The sequence below is a fragment of the Schistosoma mansoni genome, assembly GCF_000237925.1.
Source record: "Schistosoma mansoni, WGS project CABG00000000 data, supercontig 0134, strain Puerto Rico, whole genome shotgun sequence".
NCBI classification, from domain to species: Eukaryota; Metazoa; Platyhelminthes; class Trematoda; order Strigeidida; family Schistosomatidae; genus Schistosoma; species Schistosoma mansoni.
In genome coordinates this window covers 394,125-414,885 of record NW_017386038.1, presented here as the reverse complement: position 1 = coordinate 414,885, position 20,761 = coordinate 394,125, and the positions used below count along the sequence as shown (strand labels likewise).

General features: G+C 34.6%; 1 protein-coding gene and 1 non-coding gene across 2 annotated transcripts; one reads left to right on the top strand and one right to left on the bottom strand.

The window, feature by feature from the left end:
- Positions 1-461: 461 nt before the first annotated feature.
- Smp_150310 (hypothetical protein) lies at positions 462-13,135 on the bottom strand (the record flags this gene model as incomplete). Its single annotated transcript, XM_018789609.1, has 3 exons — positions 462-482; positions 3,596-4,249; positions 12,542-13,135. 3 exons carry the CDS (start codon positions 13,133-13,135, stop codon positions 462-464), a joined length of 1,269 nt encoding a protein of 422 aa, XP_018646441.1.
- Positions 882-953, top strand: Smp_tRNA_01844_Pseudo_CGA.1.1. The gene has a single exon. It is a non-coding gene (tRNA).
- Positions 13,136-20,761: the final 7,626 nt, after the last annotated feature.

The following is a 20,761-nucleotide window of genomic DNA, read 5'->3' as shown; positions in this document are numbered from 1 at the left end:
TCACTGAAGACAACAATGAACGGTGGTACAATTTCATGGATTAGTTGAAGTTAAAAATGAACACCATGTTCGCACACCAGACCGATAGATCTTGGTTTCGAGTCCCACGTGAAGAATCGTGAATTCGCACTAATGAGGAGTCCCACATTCGGACGAAACAACTTCCAGCTTTAATTGACTCATGAATTCAACTCATAAATTATATCTAATTATTGTGGGAGTTTATTATAATCTATTAAAAATAATCTGAAAAAAACATTAAATAAACTAATTTTTTGGGGAGAGGGGGCGGGCGATGAATTCCATGACGATATACACATGAGATTAGTTGATTAAGCCATATCAACTTTAGATATAAAGATTTTACTTAGTGAATTGTGTGCACCAATCTTTATTCTTACTCTTTTTTTTTTTTTAAAAAAATCAATTTTTAGTTTCTAATCCCATTTAATTCTTGATATTCATGGGATCCAACTTTGTTTCTATAGAGAAAAAGAGAGAGGGAGGGGGGAGAGAACATTCTAGACGAATCTAATTATCGTTTTTGTATTCATCATGAATTAGTTACTCAATTTGAATTTGTTTGTTTGTTTTTTTTGAATTTTTCTTTTGGGAATCATTTTTGAATAAATCAAAAAATGATTAAATTTTAAATGAGACAAATTTTTTGGCGGGAAAAAAATTATTTAGGAAACCCAACAGAATAATGAATGAATCAATATGGAAGGAATAGTGTGTATAAAAAAAATACAACTAATAGTTTTACCGAAAATACTTTCAATCTAGTTGAATGTTTGATGATGGAATGTACAAATCGCCATTCATCTTATTTAGGAATCAGTTGAATCAGTTGAAGTTAGAAATTAACACCGTTGGATGCCAGCTCAGTGGTCTATCGGTTAAGGGCTTCGGCTCGAAACTGGTAGGTCCTGGGTTCGAATCCCGCGAGAGTGGGTTCGTGGACGCGCACTGCTGAGGAGTCCCATAATAGGACGAAACGGCCGTCCAGTGCTTCCAGGTTTTCCATGGTAGTCTAGCTTCAATTGACTCATGATCTCAACTTTATTTAGGAATAGTTAGCAAGATGGGTCAACCAATACCAAGATCAGAATTTTTAATACAAATGTCAAGATAGTTCTACTGTATGGGCCGGAGACGTGAAGAACTACGAAAGCCATCATTCAGAAGATACAAGTGTTTATTAACAGTTGTCTATGTAAGATACTTCCGATCCGTTAGCCAGCAACAAGTTACTATGGGAGACAACAAACCAGATTCCAGTAGGGGAAGAAATCAAGAAGAAGAGCTGGAAGTGTATAGGGCACACATTGATGAAATCACCCACTTGCGTTACAAGACAAGTCCTCACATGAAATCCTGAAGTTTAAAGGAAAAGGGGAAGATCAAAGAGCATATTACGCCGGAAAATAGAGACAGACATGAGAAGAATGAACAAGAACTGGATAGAACTATAAAGGAAGGCCTAGGACAGAGTGGGTTGAAGAATGCTGGTCGGCGGCCTACACTCCATTGGGAGTAACAGGCGTACGTAAGTAAGTAAGCAAAGTCGGTAGGCATCCTCAATGTTGATATTTACAGTGATACTGGTGTAATGAAGGAGAACACGAGTGCGGACCATCGATTGTATTTGATACGATAATTATAGACCATCTTACTAAAATCTGATAACTATATAGTCAACAATTAATTTGTAAAATAAAAATCTAGTAAGAAGCAGTAACCAGTGCAGTTCAACCAGGTCTATTGGGATATATTAACTCACTGAAGAAATTGGTGAATGGTTGCTCAATTTCGTGGATTGGTTAAAGTTAGACATTAACACTGTTGGATGCTGGCCGTCTCAGTGGTCTATCGGTTAAGTGCTCTGGCGCGAGACTGGTAGGTCCTGGGTTCGAACCTCACGAGGCGAGGTCGTGGATGCGTACTCCTAAGGAGTCCCACATTAGGGCGAAACGGCCGTTCAGTGCTTCCAGGTTTTCCATGGTCGTCTAGCTTCAATTGACTCACGCATTCAACTATGATAATGCAGAAATATCATTCAAAACATGTTTCTACTACTAATGAGTATCATGTGCCCGATAGGTAAACTTTTTGAAACTATCAAATCTGAACTTGACTTAGACATCTATATCTCAAAGTTCTTATTAACTTCAATGAACTTTACCTCAAACTAAATTGATTCAATAGAGATACCTTCAAGTTTCTATATTATAAATCGGAGGGATTGAAATATTTTCTGTTCGTTATGATATACTACTATTGAGCAAGTATTGGCCGAGATTCTGTTGTAATGAACGAGAACACAAGTCAGGACAACCAAATGTATTTAAACACAACACTACAGAAACCTCTAGTAAAATCTGTGAATCATACAGTAAATAAGTCATTAGCAAAATGTCAATCAATCATCTCAGTCTTTTTTGTTCTTTCGTTTCCACACCAATCATTATCTGTTCTCGTTCTATTTTCTCCGATCTTCTTAACCTTCTGCCTTCAGGTACTTCATTTTCGATTAATGATACATACTACTTATATCTGTCGACATCAGCAGCATACATCACAAAACATTATCCTTATATTCTACATTTTCTATAGCTAATTGACTGGAAAATGTTGTATATCAGATTTCTCTGCTGTATTTCTTTTGGAAGATCATTGTTTTTGACTCTTTTCTTAATCAGCTGATTAAAAAAAGAGAAACTCCTGCCTTCTACCTAGTCCATTCAGTTAAGTCTAGAACATCAATAACAACCTCTGTGGTATGAATCATTATATTTCAAACATACTGGATTTATATACCAACCAGACAGACCACATCGTACCATAAAATAGGACAACAACATTTGTACAAGATTTAACCAAATGTGGCTGTGAATAAGGGGGATAGTAATTGATAGACTCGGGATAACTCAAGAATGGTAAATCGTATAACAACAGTTCATAGGTCAAAATAAAGCTCATAATAAGGGAGACATGAATATGAATAGTTTAGTTATTTAACAATTATACAATAAAAATACACACATAGTATCGCTTCATAAATGGTCAGTCAGTCTGCTACAACGTAGGACCAGGCTTCATAAATGGATCCCAAAGTTACCATTCACTATTCTTATCGGGACAAAGCAGTTCTTTCGATTTACACACACTATATTCGTACCTACAATGATGCCTTCATAACTATGAACACAATGATTCAATATTAGTAAACATCATAGTTAAGAATCACTATTGCTATTACTATTGGGCTTTTGTAACTGCGATCCAATACTCCTTATTCATGTATAAACATTTCTCAATTATCTTTATTTACACCAGGTGATAGTATCATTTGATTAATACATGAACAACAATATAAACTAGGAATTCTCTGTTTATCATCTTCATCTTCACTTTTCGTTATAGTCTGTTGTTGTTGCTGTTCTCGTCGTTGATGTTGTCCATGATGATGAGACAAATACTGATGATGATGAGGATGATGTTGATGTTGACTACTGATCTCTTCATCATCAGTAGTTTTTATTTCACTACATTCTATATTGACATTCTCATCAATGGAAGTATTGAGGTTTACCGTTGTATTCAATGTATCTTCCATATAGGATGGATTATGATAGTTCTGAGATTTCAAACTGATTTTACATAAATGTAACATTTTCAATGTTTGAAAGTAGTAAATAAAGTAGTATTGTATTAAATGTCGAAATTTTAATGATTGACATAACAATATGGGTAATGTAAATACAAAACGTTGACTAGACCATATTCTTAATAAACCAGATGTAAGTTGAATAGAACACATTTGATCAATAGATTTAGTTAATAACATACTACTATTTAATGTATTTAATGTAAGTAGTATCTGTTCTGTCATATTCATTGTTATATTATGATTTAAATTTAAATTTGGATTCATATTCTGTGTAAATGATTGAACATAATTGGGAATAGTAAATTTACTATAGAACCATTCAATGAATTCAGCGAAATCAAATACGAGATTCATTAGTCCTAAACAGATAGTTAATTGTGTTGGTTCTGTGAAAATAGTCTGTTTGCGGATTGATGATTTTGATTGGATCATTTTGGGGTCTATTCTTCTTTGATGAATATTGTGTGGATTCGAACAACAATGAAGATAAAGGATTCGGGATTTCTGTATAGCTATGAAACTGAGTAATACAAGTGAACTGAATGTTATTATATGAGGTAATATGGAATGACAAACCTATAAAAATAAATAATATGTTTAGTAGGTGAAATGATAAGTTTAGAAAAGAGTAAATATTCAAAGGATATCTTTTAAAAAGTGATTATTTGTCAACCAGGATGAAGTTACTAAGACGACATAAATCAAAGAATCAGTCAGTCAGTCACAACGTAGAACTTCGTATGTACGTACATCAGTTCTATTCGCCATACCACATTAGCACACAGATGCAGTTGAATCCCATAGGGATAGAAGTAGTAAGAGTTTAAGCAGCAATGTGAAAGATTGGGGTTTGAAGATGTTATTCAAGGTGTATAATACATTGAAATAAATTTGGAAAGGGAAAAAAGATAAAGACATGAAGAATTCAGAAGATTAGAATTTGGGAGAACTTAAAGAGTGGATGTACCTTCAGGATTACAAACGATTTCCAGCCATGTCTTTCAAGGTCTCTAACCATCGATTGCTATCATGTCGCGGATTCCAACCACGTTATCTACACCTACCAATATGGTTCAGTTCAGTTGTCAGTGTCTTCCTGGATTTGTGCCACATTTTGGTCTGGCCGCCCATAGCTTTCTTTCAATCTACTCGTACACCATAATACATTGCACGTCGGGGCAGTCGGTAGTTGAGCATAGGTAACTGACGAAGTTTCACTAGAGACCTTGAATGACAGTATACTTGTATATGTGGTATAGAGTCATCAGTGAACTCTTCAAATTGGTCTATCGATTGTCTGAGTGTAAAAAAAAGGTAACAAATTTTTGTTTCTAAAATCAGGAAGTTTTATGAAACCCGATCAATCTGTTTATTCAAAGAGAATTTGTTGATATCTGCAAAGTGAATTCTCAATAGTTTGTTAAACATCATTCTAAGATTGATCAATTAGATCAAACTGTTTGGATGAAAGGAGATCGATTCGAGTTTAGATCATTTTGTTGTGATCTTGAATGATAACATGATCAGTGGTTGAAGACATTGGGTAATATGGTTCAGAATCGATCACAAATTGACTCACATGGATTGATTCGTTAACTAGATAATAACCACATTCACAATATTAGGTGGGTCTTACTGTTATTACAATTTTAATAGTTGAATTCATGAGTCAATCTAAGACAGATCACTAGGGAAACCTGGAACATAAGGAGTCCCATACTAGCACAAAACGACTGTCCAGTGCTTCCAGGTCTTCAATGGTGGTCTAGCTTAGATCGACCCTAGAAATCCTTAAGAGTTATGAAGCACTCAGTAAGACGTTCTGCTGAATTTCGGTGCTTTTTGAAAGTGACTACTTACGAATAGATCATTTAGATATATTTCAGCATTCTTTAAATTGAGTCTAAACAGTGAAACCTAGGAATTCGGTTTTGTTTTACTGAGTACTTGTCAGCTAGATGTAGCTTGATGGATCATAGTTTAGCATGCAAATAAATCAGGAATGGGTTTAAGTCTGAGCGTGAACATTAACAACGGTATACAGTTACATTTTCTTGACTAGTCATAAATATAAAACGACGTGCGTCCTGGATTTGACTGATAGTTAAAATTCATTTCTATTAAAAATTGTTACAACTGTAAATAACATCGAGTTGTCTGTTCAAGCCATTAATGAACAATGATCAGTTAATGAAGATGTTTTGTTCCTCAAAACGTAGTCTGTTCATAACAAATTCGTACTAAGCGGCGATAACAGGTCTTGGATTTCGGCACAAATTAATTTATCCATTCGGCTAGATAGCATCTTGGCATTTTAATTGATGTCAGTTCGTGATAAAAAAAACCTAAATCTAATCCCTATCCCTAACTATCAACTGTAAATCACAATCCCTACCCTTCACACATGTTTAAAGCGCTCTTTTAGCTCTAGTCAGTAGGTGGACATTCACAAAGCCACTTTAGCATCACTCAAATGTCGTTCATAAATAATAGTTTCATCTACTAAGCTATTCAGATATTACTATTTAATCTAAAAAAGATTATTAGGATACTCATGAGGATAAATAGTAATTTGAGTAGCATAGATTTGATAATCTTCAAGTTTTAAACAATCACGCTGTACGATTCTTGATAACTAGTGTACCTGAGAAGACCTTCAATACTATACGGAATAATTACGACGGACTACAGTGAGAAGTTATTCATGCTGGTCAGCTGACAGATGCATTTCCAGTAAGAACCGAGGTCAGACAAGGCTGTCTACTCTTCCTCTTCCTTTTTCTTCTGATGATTGACTGGATCATGAAGACTTCGACGTCGGAGGGGAATCACTTAATATAATGAACATCTCATAATCAGTTAGACTATTCGGACTTCGCAGATAATCTGGCTGATCTATTCCATAAATATTAACAAACGCAGTTGAAGACAACTAGTGTAGCAGTAGACCTCAATACACATAATGGAAAAAGCAAGATCCTCAAATACAACATGGAGAACACCCATCCAATCACACTTGATGGAGAAACTCTGGAAGAGGTGATAATATTCACATACGTGCACAGCTTCATTTTTGAACAAAGAGGATCTGATGCAGATGTGAAGGTAAGAATTAGCGAAGAACGACCGCATGCTTACAATTGAAGAACATATGGAACTCCAAATAACTGTCTGCGAGCCAAAATCAAAGTCAGAATCTTCCATGCGAAAGTGAAAACCGTTCTTCTGCACGGAGTTGAACCGTGGTGAACTACTACAACCATCATCAAGAAGGTATAAGTATTTATAAACAGTGGTATACACAAAAAACTCAGTATCCGTTGTTAACTGGATACCATCAGCAACAACCTACCATGGGAGAGAACAAAACAGATTCTATATGAAGAGGAAATTAGGAAATGACTATGGGATTGGATAGGATGCACATTAAGGAAATAATCAAACTGCATAACAACGTAAGCACTAACTTGGAATCCTGAATGGAAACGGAAAAGTGGAAGGCCGAAGAACACACTCTGTCTGCAATCGGAAGCATACAAGAAAAGAATGAATATCAACTGGAGAGTATTATGCAGGATAGTGGTGGATGGAGAGTGTGGGTGAGCGGTTTGTCCTCCTACAGGAGGTATAACAGGCCTATGTAAGTAATTCTTGATGACACTCCAAAAATAATTATGTGTTTCAAAAAGTTTCAGAAGGTTCGGAAATTTCATTCAACAGATTGGTCTAAGGCTGTTCAGGGAACGTATCGAAAATCACATTATCTAACATAATTTGGACTTCTTCACCACCCGGTACCATCGAAAATATCTTTAAAAACCAGGAAGAAATCGTACATTAAAGTAGCTTATATTCTTATTTTGTATCTTTTCTCTGTTTTCGGGGCTAAACCGCAGAAGTAGTCTGGGTGATTTAGAAAACGGTAAGAAAGTCATTACCTTACCCTTGGGCCGCAGAGATATCGTGTTTACCAGGCGATATAAATGAATTATGTAACACAAAATTGTCCAATTATGTTAATACGTTGAGTAAGGATTCTTAGCTTATGAGTATGTGTCGTTTAATGTGTACGAAGTTCAAACTGTCATAATGTTTGTTTTTATTGGTCGAAAGCTGTTTATGTCTAAAATGTGCATCACGAGACAATCCCTAACATGGAATCTGGAAGGTAAGCGGAAAAGAGGAAGACCAAAGAACACATTACGTCGGGAAATAAAAGGAGATATGAAAAGGATGAATAACAACTGGAAAGGATTGCCCAGGACAGAGTTGGATAGAAAATGCTGGTAGGTGGCCTATGCTTCTCCACGAGGGGTAAAAGGCGTAAGTAAGTAATTATTATTGTCGAGTTTAGACAAAGAGATTCAAAGTCAAAAGTGTTATTGTCTAACAGATGAACATGATTTTATTGTAACTTATGAGTTCTTTTCCGAAGATTTTCGCAAATGGTCTTTTCTATGTTAAAAGGAAAAAAGAAAAGTTTTCATAACTCTAAACATAATTTATTCAGAGGAGTATCATTTTATGCCTGAATTGTTTAGTTACTAAATAACTCAGAATTTGATACATGCTACTTATGTCGACAGATATAAGTACTATGTAACAACACTGGGAAATGGAAACCCTGGCAGCGGAAGGCTACGAAGATCGAGTTGAAGAGAATAGAATGAAGAATAGAGAGGAATTGTGAACTTGAAGAGTCACACAGAATGTGAAGGACAATAATGATTCCATAGTTTTGTTCCAAAATACATTAGTCGTACCCAGCCGTGTGTTCGCCTATTTTAAGAGTATCAGTGATAACATAATAAAGTTGCGAATTGATGTTGAACAATGATAAGAGGGATGAAATCTTAGTGGTTTATTCTTTCAATAGAATTTTCAACATAAAAGTTTCCCATTGATATAATGTCATTCTCACCCTAAATTGGCCCAGTAAACGCCTTCTGTTTAGACTAGGGAGTGACTACTTTGCTACAAATTTTTTTCGGGTTTAAAATTTCAAATCCCACCCATTTGTTTACGTAAACCACAACATTTCGTTAAGATATGGTCTGGCTTTATACTACTCTATAAATAACAGTAGTATTATTAAGTAAATTAATGTAGTAAAAATTCCCGTTTTTGACATTTGGCAAAAAAAGTAGAACTAGATTTCCAATTGGGGACATAACTCAGAAACGACCAACATGGTCCAGATGCATTCACTGTTCATCTTCTGTAAAATATTGAGTTTCAGGATTTTTTAATATCCAGCTTTCATTAGATATTTTTCAAAAACATTCTCAATCATTGTAAGCAAAGATGGATAAGTGGCTAGCAGTGGAATTCAGGACGCACGTTTCGTCCTATTTGGGACTCATCAGCTGGATGGGCTTGCATCTCAGAGTTGATGTTCACTCTGGGTATCGAACCCAGTACCTTTCGGTTCAAACGCCATCGAGTTATCCACTCGGCCACTCGAGTACATTCTCAATGTATAATCTTTCTCTTTATCATTGCTATGATGTTACTCCGAATTCCACCTAGTTAAGTTTTTTCTCTCTCGATTGTATGTGTTAATAAGCCTCTTATAATGAGATATTTTTACAATGTATATGTTGCTTAGTTACAAATGAATCGCGATCGCAAGAATCGTAGTCCGGAAAACTCAAACTGGAACCATCATCATGAGTTAACCACCCGGACCAGAGAGCACAATCACTGTTAGAAAGTCATGAGTATTTGTTCATCAATGTTTGAGGTCATCTGGAACGTTTTCAATGTTTAGTGAATATGTTGTATCCATTACTTTTGATGATCTGTCGTTCGTTTAATACATGATTTCTACATATACGAGTGAGATTTTCATTTAAGAATTCATATTAAGCTCAAATATATTCCATATTTGTGTCCTTTCACCGGACATGTTGAGCTGCACTAAGTCGATATCTTCATTGGTGTTATCTGTAAATGACTTCAGTCACTAATTACATGAAGAAAGAAGCTCTGAATACAGTACACTTATTTTGAATTGAAGAAGTTATGGAAAACTTCAACTATGTAGTTCAATACATATTTATTAATTCTTCTTAAAGTAACCTGGAATACATCAAGATTCTCTAATGAGTTCAATTATTTAAAGTTCGAAAATTTTCATGTTAAGTATATAAGTAAAGTACTAATCAACAATAAGGTCAGTGGCCTATGTTCCATTGAGTGTAACAGGCAAAAGTAAGTAAGTAAGAAGTGGTTTTTGTGGAGATTTAGTATCTTCATAGTTGAAAGCGTGAGCTAATTGAAGCTAGACCACCAAAGAAAACCTGGAAGCACTGGACGGCCGTTTTTTCCTATTGTGGGACTCCTCAACAGTGCGCATCCACGACCTCGCCTCGCGAGATTCGAACCCAGGACCTATCAGTCTCGCGCCAGAGCACTTAACCGTCGACTGGTTGGAGTTAGACATAAACACCATCGAATGCCGGCTCAGTGGTCTATCGGTCATAACATTTTAGGTTATCGTGAACATAGTTTTTCAACGTTATCATAGAATTAAATGAGAAAACAACTAACTGATACGATCTGACTTTGAATGATAATACAAATGGGATCAATCCACGACAAATATGATCTGAAAATTCATGAAATCTCTTCAAACTAAGTTGATTAATCGATCGAAACGTTGATTTTACTTTAAATTAATTCTGTGAGATTTTACAAATGACTTCGTTCCCTTTTATAATATTGTCTAACTGAACATTCATAAAATCAATCAGGATTCAGGAACTGAAGTCCTATTCGAATTGCTCATTATTTTTTTACCCAAACCAATTAAGTAATGAATACTAGAAGAAGAAAAAGGGTTAAATCTACATTAGATCTGGGCATTATGAAAAGTATTATGCAAATTATGGGTTAGAGTAGGTTATATGAGTACTCTCCAGTCTAAAGATCATTTGTATATACCAATGACTGACTATTTGACAGTGAATGAATTCATATTTGTGCTAATCGTATTCTACTGATCAATTTCCAATATGATCATTAGACGAAGTAACTTGATATCATGTGAACGATATTAAGATCTCAGATCATTGGAAACAGTTCACTGGAAATTATGGGTAATCTAGCTGGTATACAGTAATCAGTCATTGTACACATCCCGGTTCGATAGAACTTGCTTAATTACTTACACCTGTTACCTGTCGTGGAGGAGCATAGATCACACAGCAACATTCTCCATCCATCCTTTCCTGGGCATTCCTTTCCACTTCTTCTCAGTTGATATTGGTCCGATAGAAGGTAATAAATAATAAAAATTATAGTTGACAAAACAAATTGCAAAGAGCTCACTTTTAACTGAACTTTAAGCTGATGGTTATACAATCAAAATACCCAGTCCAGAAAAAGTAACTAGACTAAAATTATCCTCCTTAGTTAAAAGCTTCTCCACTATACCAATGTAGTGACCTACATTTGTGACGAAAACGTGATTAGTATAATGGAAACAATTATTATTATTATTATAACCAATTGTACCAGTAATTGTTTTACTGTACTTGTTTGTTTAAGTATATCAAAGACACTTTCTTCCGTTGCCTAGGATCTTGCACGAACTCGAGTACGCTCAACAGTTTCGCCTGTAAACTTTGGCATGTCTTGGTATTCTTTTGATACCACGAGATCACCAACAAACATATCTTATTACAACCATCAACAGCCTACTGGTTTTTAGCTTACCAAGGGATCCAACACGATTTCTGGTACGCAATCTTCATGTAGTAATGATCATAATCAATGGCGACTCGACGCCATCTACACCAAAATTTTAAGAGTTGCTTAGTTGAAGAAAAGGTTGAATATCTAAACAAAACTTAAAATTTTAACTTCATTACTTTAAGGACCATATATTATAAAATGAATCAAAAGCTTTGCAGTTAACTGACAACAGAGTAGTGACCAATGTCAGATTAACTTGGTTCCTTTACTCAGTGATGACCTTCTTTGATCCATCAAGTTACCATTTAGTCAACAATTCAAACGTACTGATGTCGTGCATAGTACTTTGAAGTGTTAGTTAGTTAATTAGAGGAAACCTTTGATCCACTTAGGTTTCAAGCCATCTAGAACTGAATAACAAACAGTAGATGTAATCCGGAAGAGAAACGGAAAAGAGGAAGGCCAAAAAACACACTACGTCGGGAGTTAGAAGCAGATATGAAAACGATGAATAACAACTGGAAAGAACTGGAAAGGATTGCCCAGAACAGAGTTGAATGGAGAATGCTGGTGGGTTGTCCATGCTCCTCGACGTGGGGTAACAGGCGTAAGTAAGTAAAGTAACTAACAAAGAGTGGATACCTGTAATCTTAAAGGAATTTATGTATTTTATGGGATGTACTACTCAGTCAGTCACAACGTAGAACCTCATACGTACGTAAATCAGTTCGAGTTGCCACACCACATTAGCACAGAGATGCAGCTACCGATTCAAATCCCATAATGGTAGAACTAGTAAGAGTATAAGCAGTAATCGGAAAGATTAGGGGTTGAAGATGTTATTCAAGGAGTTTAATCCAATGAAATAAATTTGGAAAGAGAAAAAAGATGGGGACATGAAGAATTCAGAAGATTAGAATTTGGGAGAACATATAGAGTGCATGCACCTTCACCATTGTAAACGATTTTGAGCCATGTCATTCAGGGTCTCTAACCATCGATTGTTATCATCTTGCGAATCCCAACCAGGTAGTCTATACCTACCAACATGGCCCAGTCCACTTGTCAGTGACTTCATGGATTTGTGCCACGTTTTGGTCTGGCCGCGCCTAGAAATATACTACCACAATTGATACATACATTACAAAGATATACAAATGATATACCTACCTTTAATAAATACGGATAGAATACTGATAAGATAATTGCATCACCAGCTGACAATACACAACGTTTTGTAGTTTTACCAATTTTGTATAACCATATTAAATGTGTATTAATTAAACATATAATAGATGTTACTATACTAAATAATACTAAACCACCTATATGATTTAAACCACATTCATTCCAATGAGATAAATCATTTAATAATTTAGTATAATTACTATTTATATCTTTGGATGATGTTACGTAATAGTTTTTGACATTCAATTGTTTACATTGATCTTTAGATGTTTGTTTTAATCCATAACAAATACAATCAAAATAGGACTTGTCTCTACAGCATGAAAGAAATGAACTTGTAAAAGATCTCTTATATGATGGATTCATTTTCAAATGACAATTCAAATCCATAGAGTTGCCATGGCAACTATATATCGATTTAGGTATTGATAATTGATTATTGATTGATTGATCATTTGTATATCCATTTAATGGATCTAATTGATTTTGTTGATCATCTTGATGATTATATAATCTATTAATTGTATAAATATGATAACGATTACGATATTCACCAATTGCTCGATCACACAACATTAAACTAATTAACCATATTGGTATATATTTTAATATATTTTTAATATAAGTTAATAAACGACAATAAAAATTATGACTATGTAGGCTGATATGAATATTTAAGTAGTTTGATGTAATAATATTTAAACCAAATACTAATAATAACCATAATAAACTAAATATACAATACCATAATAATAATGACCATGTAGCTGGTATATACGAATGTATAATTGATTGATATCTCATTAAGATCATAATCTTTTGATGATTAGATCTACCTGATAGTGTACATAAACGATATATACCTGTTATAGATAGAATAAGACTTAAACAATTAATGAGTAATAAGAATGGTACTAAATATTTTTGTAATTTAATAGATACTTTTTCTTGCCATGAATGATGATACATTAATGTGAATACATTTGTAAACCATGTTGATCTACCTTGATTACACCATGTAAATAAGGATTGTAAATGATTTAATATAGTTTGATTTGTACTGATAATAAAATAGGATTGTTGATGTATTATATCATTCAAGTTTAAACATTGATGCATAGTTGTCCAAAATAATGTAAGATTTCTATTCAGTAATTCATTTAATTGTAAATCAGAATAATTATTAGGATGATATGTGAAGAAAGTGATATTCTCCTTGAATAATCGTTTAGCTTCATAGATTGCATCTAAATTTAAAGAAGGATTCATAATGTATTAGACTTTAGTTACTAAGATGAATTACTCAACTGTTATTATTCATTTTTTTAAAGGAGGGAGGTATTTTAATGACTATATATTGCACGTGAAGGGGAACTTTCATTGGCAGGCTGTGATTGGTTAATTGTTTTCATTAGACTATTAACCAATCATATACATGTAAAATATCAACCAATCACAATAAAAGTAATAGAATAGGCTGTCTAATAATAATAATAATAAAAATAAAAATAAAAATAATAATAATAATAATAGTAATAATAATGGTAATAATAATAATAATTTCTTCCTTCTTTGTCCTTCCTGACGATAAATATTGAGTGGTCGCCAGCTAGAAGTTAGAAGGCCAATCAATCAACATCTGAATAATGTATATTCTTCTCGTTGCATATTGCCAGCAACCACGATATCTCTAATTGGGGCCTTCTGTAACCTTTACAGCGAAAGATTTTACACTTTTCAGAATTGTGCTATTAATAGGCATTAATAGGCATAATGATGTAGTAAAACAAACGAAATTAGATAACTTGTTGAAATATCTAGATGACAGGAATAGGTAGCCCAGATGCCGCGCATATATATATATATATATATATATATATATATATATATATACTTACGACTTATGTCACGAGAAACTTGGTCGACATTCAGTTAGGAATTCGAAATATTGAGTTTTGGGAAATTTCATCCGGTTATCAGTTCTGTTCAAAATAAAGCAAAAAATTTGACTGTTTTGTTTTGAACCATCAATATGTGATATAACGAAACAGTTTTCAAAAAGTTTTTAGCCTAATTTAAAATTTAAATTAACAAGGCATACACACCACTGAACATAATGAACTGATGATAGTTCAGTATCAGTTTTAGAAGTACGTCTTTTTCCATTCAAATATTACAGAGAATATGAATGACGCTATCCAGTTTACTTAATGTTTCTAACAGATTGTTTCTTTTATTATGAATATTGGTACCTCTATTTAAGTGTTAACGTATTACATAATCAGACATAGAAAAGTAAAATGTATTCGATAAACATAGTTCCTAGACATCGGACTCCATGAATCAAGTAAACTACACATATATTGTGTCCTTAAAATGGTAGACTACTGACATTAGTCAGTAGAAAATCAATATTTCCAAATAGATGACATGATGAAATGATTTGTGAACGTTTTAGACTAGTGATTGATTTTCAGTCAGATAGTCCGAGGTTAATCAATCATTTCATATGATCTCCAAGTATGAAAGTCTGTATGATTGTTGCCGGATTATAGTCGATAAAACAAATCAAATAGTGTTTTGTATCAATTATGTATTCTTACTGAGAAGACTATTCACTCTTCAGATCACTAAACTCACTTCAGTTAATAAAAAAGGTGATTAGGAATGATGATGTTGAAGTGTTTTCTTTATAAGGAAAGAAATTTTCAGTTTGTCTGTAAAAGGGAAACATTGAACATGGTGCCATTAAAAAAAATGTGTAAAATTGGTTATAATAATCAGTACATTCATGTGAATTCTAATGTGCTCGAATATCTTATATTGAACCGATCAACAACATTTCCTCATGACTTTGCATGTGATTTATTCTCAACTAGATCAGGTTAGTATTGATGGTGTCTAGTCAATGGATCTGGTTTACCTTACATAGACAAGTATTTATATATACCTGTACATGTTTGATGATGGTTGTGGTAGTTATCTAAGTTTCAGGTCCTTATGACAGAACTGTCTTAACGTTTCTATTAAAAAATTTGAATTTGGTGTTAGTTGTTTTGAGTCCTCACATGTTCAACATTTTTAAGAATTCTGGCCTTGCTTTGTCGTGATTTGGTCCTTCGAATCTTACGAAATCCAGCCTGTTGATCTCGAATTTGGGAGGATGCTGAATCCTTGATTAAGTCTGACAACACTCTGTACAAAACGTTTCCCAGTACTGATATTACTGTGATACATCTGCAGTTACCACACATGGTGTTATCTTCTTTTGATATCTCTATGAAATATCCTTCTCTTTGGCACTTATTCGTCCTTTCAAATCCTACTGAGGAAAATGTGGAATATCTTTGCATTTACCTTTGTATCTGACTTCAGCGATTCAGCTAGTATGCTGTCTTGTTCAGCTGTTTTGTCATTCTTAATTTGTCTGATACTCTTGCCGATTGTCTCTATTGTTGGTAAAGTATCGACTGTAAAGAAAGTCTGCACATACTGGTTGGTATCCTGTAGATTCAATGAGGCTGGTCAATTCAGAAACTTTCCAAAATATCCTTCCTGCCAGTTTCTCTGTTCATGACCTTCAGTGATTAGTTTGACCTCTTTGTCGTTCACCGGTCCCCCTACAATATCATTTTTGTTCACTATCTTCTTATTCAAATAAACTTTTTCTTTCATATATCCTTCTCTGGTAGCTTCTATAGCTGCATTTTCCAGGCCTTTTCAACATTTCCGCTCATCAGTTCTAATATTGTTCTTTACTTGTATGTTTGTTTTTGTGTAATCGGCCTGTCCCTTGATTTTCTCCCCTCTTGTTCGGCTGTTTTTAACTGCTCTTTTCTTGTTCATTTTTTGTTAAACTTTCTCCCAGATTTGTATAGATATTCTTTATTATTGGTGACGTATCTTGATGCCTAGTATGTTGACGTTAATGCACTGGCAGTCCTGACGATGAAGTTATTGCTTTTTGTCGTATTCGAACAGTTTTATAGATGGAAACTTTATGATTGCCCAAACAGCACTTAATGCTAATTGATATTAGTTACTAAAGTTCTTTTTTTTAACGTTATGATTACTTCTCCTTGATGGGACTCGAACCCTGGTCATTCAGTTCTACGGTTTACAATATTATTACTGTCTTTTTAGTTTCAGTTTAAGGTAATTTTGATAGTTGAGGCGAGACTATAATTTATGGAAGACCTTTGAGCGAATCTTAAGTGACCTTGAGAAATATTAGCTAATCAGTGAACAATCAGCATAGAGTAAAAATAAATAATACAAAATCAAATCAGTAAAGTGGATACACTTCTTTTATATGGTCCAAAAATTTGTCAAGGTAAGAAAAAGGTTCGAAGGTTCCAAAATCGTAATGCATAAGGTAGAGGAACTCATCCATATGGCTCCATAATAGTTGGTTTCTGGAGCCATGATAAGGTTACAAAAACCCTCTCAGCCTCGACCACATAGCTTCAATATTGTTTGTTTGTACTGCGGTTGTGTAAGTTTATCATTTTTATTATGGATATATCCCTACAATACTCATAACCTGTGGGTGTGGTCTACTTATATCTATATAAGTAGTATATGGTATGGGTCAGACAAAATGTAATGAACAGAACACTTGTTGGGGACAATCGAATGTATTTAAGCAAAAATTACAGACTATCTCAGTAAATTCTGATAACCAAACAATGAACAGTCAATTTGCAAAATTAACAACCAAATGTTTCAATCTTCACTGTTTCTTCTCTTATTCCATTGCTCATGCATTTTCCAGACGCTTCATTTCAGTTCTGTCCTCATCGGTCTTCTGCCAAAATACATTCTATGTCTGACCCACACCAATATACTACTTATATAAGATATAAAGTAGGACGCCCCCACAAAAAATCCCCCTGAACAGCCGAAGCTTCAGTAAAATGTGGGATTATTGCAGCCAATGTTACTGTTGCTTTTATCATACATTTGGAGGCAATTATTATAATATGCCTTAGTCTCAATCTGGATCGAGTGTTAAAAGTTCCTATTCTAGCAAACGTCTTCCTTCAACATATATTACATCGAAGGATTGCATAACGGTAGTCTGCACAAAGTCTACAAGTCATTTAATACTCGTAATTACAAATACAGGAACTTCTTAGTAGTTTCATTTTTATATAGCCGCTTAATTGTCAAGTCTTCTCTAAAATTCTCTGTGAACCGATCGTACATGAGCATCAGGTACTGAACTTGGCGCCGCGACCTTGAAGTCCTTCAGACGCTTCTGATTGGCTCGTTTATAAATTATAGTCTCGCCATAGTCGATTATAGACTAATAAAACATAGAAATCTCAAACAAAGGGATGTTTCAACGTGAGTTTTCAGCGTAACTAAACTGAATTGGGTTATCACATTGAATACGTACAAAGGAATATAGAAATAAAAAATGAGGTCATTAACTTCCGTTTAATTAATTATAATATTATCATGTTAATGAGTTATTTAATTAGATGTTTATATCTTCCCATTGATGTTTGCTACTTCAGTGAATCAATCTCTTTTGGCATATGTGAATGCTCTTAGGACTGCCTCGATATTGCTTCCAAGTTGATAACATTCAAGCAGAGATTGGTGATGGATAAAAGTATAATTAAGGTTGCACTTTTCATCCTATATGGGACTTGCCAGCTGGATGTATCTGCATCTCAGAGCTGGGGCTTGTACGCTTTGCTGCAAATGTCATCACATTATCCACTAAGTTATTGAGTCCAGATGAATATCAGTACTGAGGCACTCCAGACAGGATGCATATATATCCAAACAGAGATTGATCAGTTGCCGTCCTAAAAATGTCTGACAAAGCTCAAACAACCAATGCGTATAAATTAAATTTCATCTCATTGCACAAGCCAGTGGCTACCTAGGGTCGGTGGGTAACTGGATAATTCGATAGCATTTGTAATGGACAGTACTGTGTTCGTGTTCCGGAATGAAAATCATTAGTCGGATTCAGGTGAACATCCAGCTACTGAGTCCAAAATAGGACTTCTAACCACTATCCCATTCTACATAAAAATTCATATTGTTGAAATGACTTGTATTACATGATGATACTTGAAGAAGGCTTTCAGTCAACTGAAATTTAAAGATTAATAATCAGAATATATTACTTACTTACGCCTGTTACTCTCAATGGAGCACAGGCCTCCAACCAGCATTCTCCAGCCCACTCTGCACTGGGCCTTCCTTTCTAGTTATATACAATTTTTGTTCATTCTTCTCATTTCTGTATCTATTACTCCGAGTAATGTGTTCTTTGGTCTTCCTCTTCTCTTTTGGCCTTCAGGATTCCATGTGACGGCTTGTCTTGTGACGCGATTGGGTGATTTCCTCAAAGTGTGCCCAATGCACTTTTAGCCCTTCTTCCTGATTTCTTCCTCTGCTGGAATCTGGTTTGTTCTCTCACACAGTAACTTGTTACTGATAGTGTCTGGCATACGGATCCGAAGTATTTTGCGTAGACAACTGTTAATAAAAATCTGTATCTTCTGGATAATGACTTTCGTAGTTCTCCGGGTTTCCGCCCCATATAGTAGAACTGTCTTGACATTTGTATTAAAAATTCTGACTTTAGTGTTGGTTGACAATTGTTTTGAGTTCCAGATATTTTTCATTTGTAGATATGCTACTCTTGCTTTGCCAATCCTCGTCTTCACATGTGCATCAGATCCACCATGTTTATCAATGATGCTGCCCAGATATGTAAAGGTTTCCACAACCTCCAAAGCTTCTCCGTCAAGTGTAATTCAATTGGTGCATGTTGTATTGTATCAGAGAGTCTTGCTTTTCCCTTTTCTTATATTGAGACCTACTGCTACTGAGGCTGCTGCTAAACTGGTCGTCTTGTTCTGGATTTGTTGTTGCGTGTATGATAGAAGAGACAGATCATCCGTGAAGTCTGGATCATCCAGCTGCATCGCAGCTGTCCATTGTATCCCGTGCTTCCTTCCAGATGTTGATGTCTTCATGATCCAGTTGTCAGTTAAAGATGTGGACCATAAAATCTAACAACTATCTCACACTTCCTCATAGTAATTTCATAGTTTGGATAAAACACGTAACACAGTAATAAGCTCTTTTATTTAACTCAAACTGTAGTTTCGTTAAAAACATTCCCTAGAAGATAATGAGGCATTGTTATATAATTATTGTATTTTAACTATCATAAAGCGACAGAAAGATTGAATTATGTTGAGATAGTACAGGTTAAATTCGAGTAGAAGTTTGTGCTGATGTTGTCGTTCAGAAGGACGATCAAAGCTCCACGACCAAACCATCCAGCTCAAAAAACAAAACTCCATCAAAATCACCCACCTGAGCTACGAATCTTTTCCACCATCTCAAAAGTTAACTTACCATGAGATCGTACTTCTAGGGACCAGTCCTATAGTACATATCACCAGGACTTCAAACAAACCTGACCATGGTACAAGTTAACTACACCAATAACGTTAAACTACTGACTTATCAACTAATCAGGAAATAGTTTTTACTTATATTGTGATGTACAATAAAGATGGGGTGTAATTTCAATTTATGAACATTATCATAAACGATGAAGTATGTTAGGGCTAAGAATTAGAGTTGAAGTAGAACAGCATTGTTTTTAAGCCATGATGATTAATACTTATACAAATCATACCTGGTTAGCTTTTATTTAGCAAGATTCCTTTATACAAAATGAAGTTTCTAACCCTATACACAGACCTTCTCCCTTAATTAGGCTTGGAACCGGTTTTAATCATAGAAGGGGTCTAGGAGACTAAAGAACTCAAGAACGTTTAGGATATCATGAAGAATTCATAAATCACGCAGAAATGTTTTTTTACATTCTAATTCTAAGCGTTTCCTAGTGCTTTTCCCTGAAAGAAATCAATAAATACGTTTTCAGCATCACTTCGAGAATCATTTAAATTAGTTTTGAATTTCGTGCAAAACTCTAAACTCCTCCGTCGTAGGAACCTACTAAATAGCTAAGGTGAGCACTATTGTAATGAACAAGAACACTAGACGGGAAAACCAAATGTATTCGGACACAAAATTACAGAATCGATTATTAAAATCTGAGAATCACATAGTAAATACGTCATTTGTAAAATGTCAACCAACCGTCTCAAACTTCATTGTTCTTTCGTTTTCACATCAACCATTCTTTGTTCTCGTTTT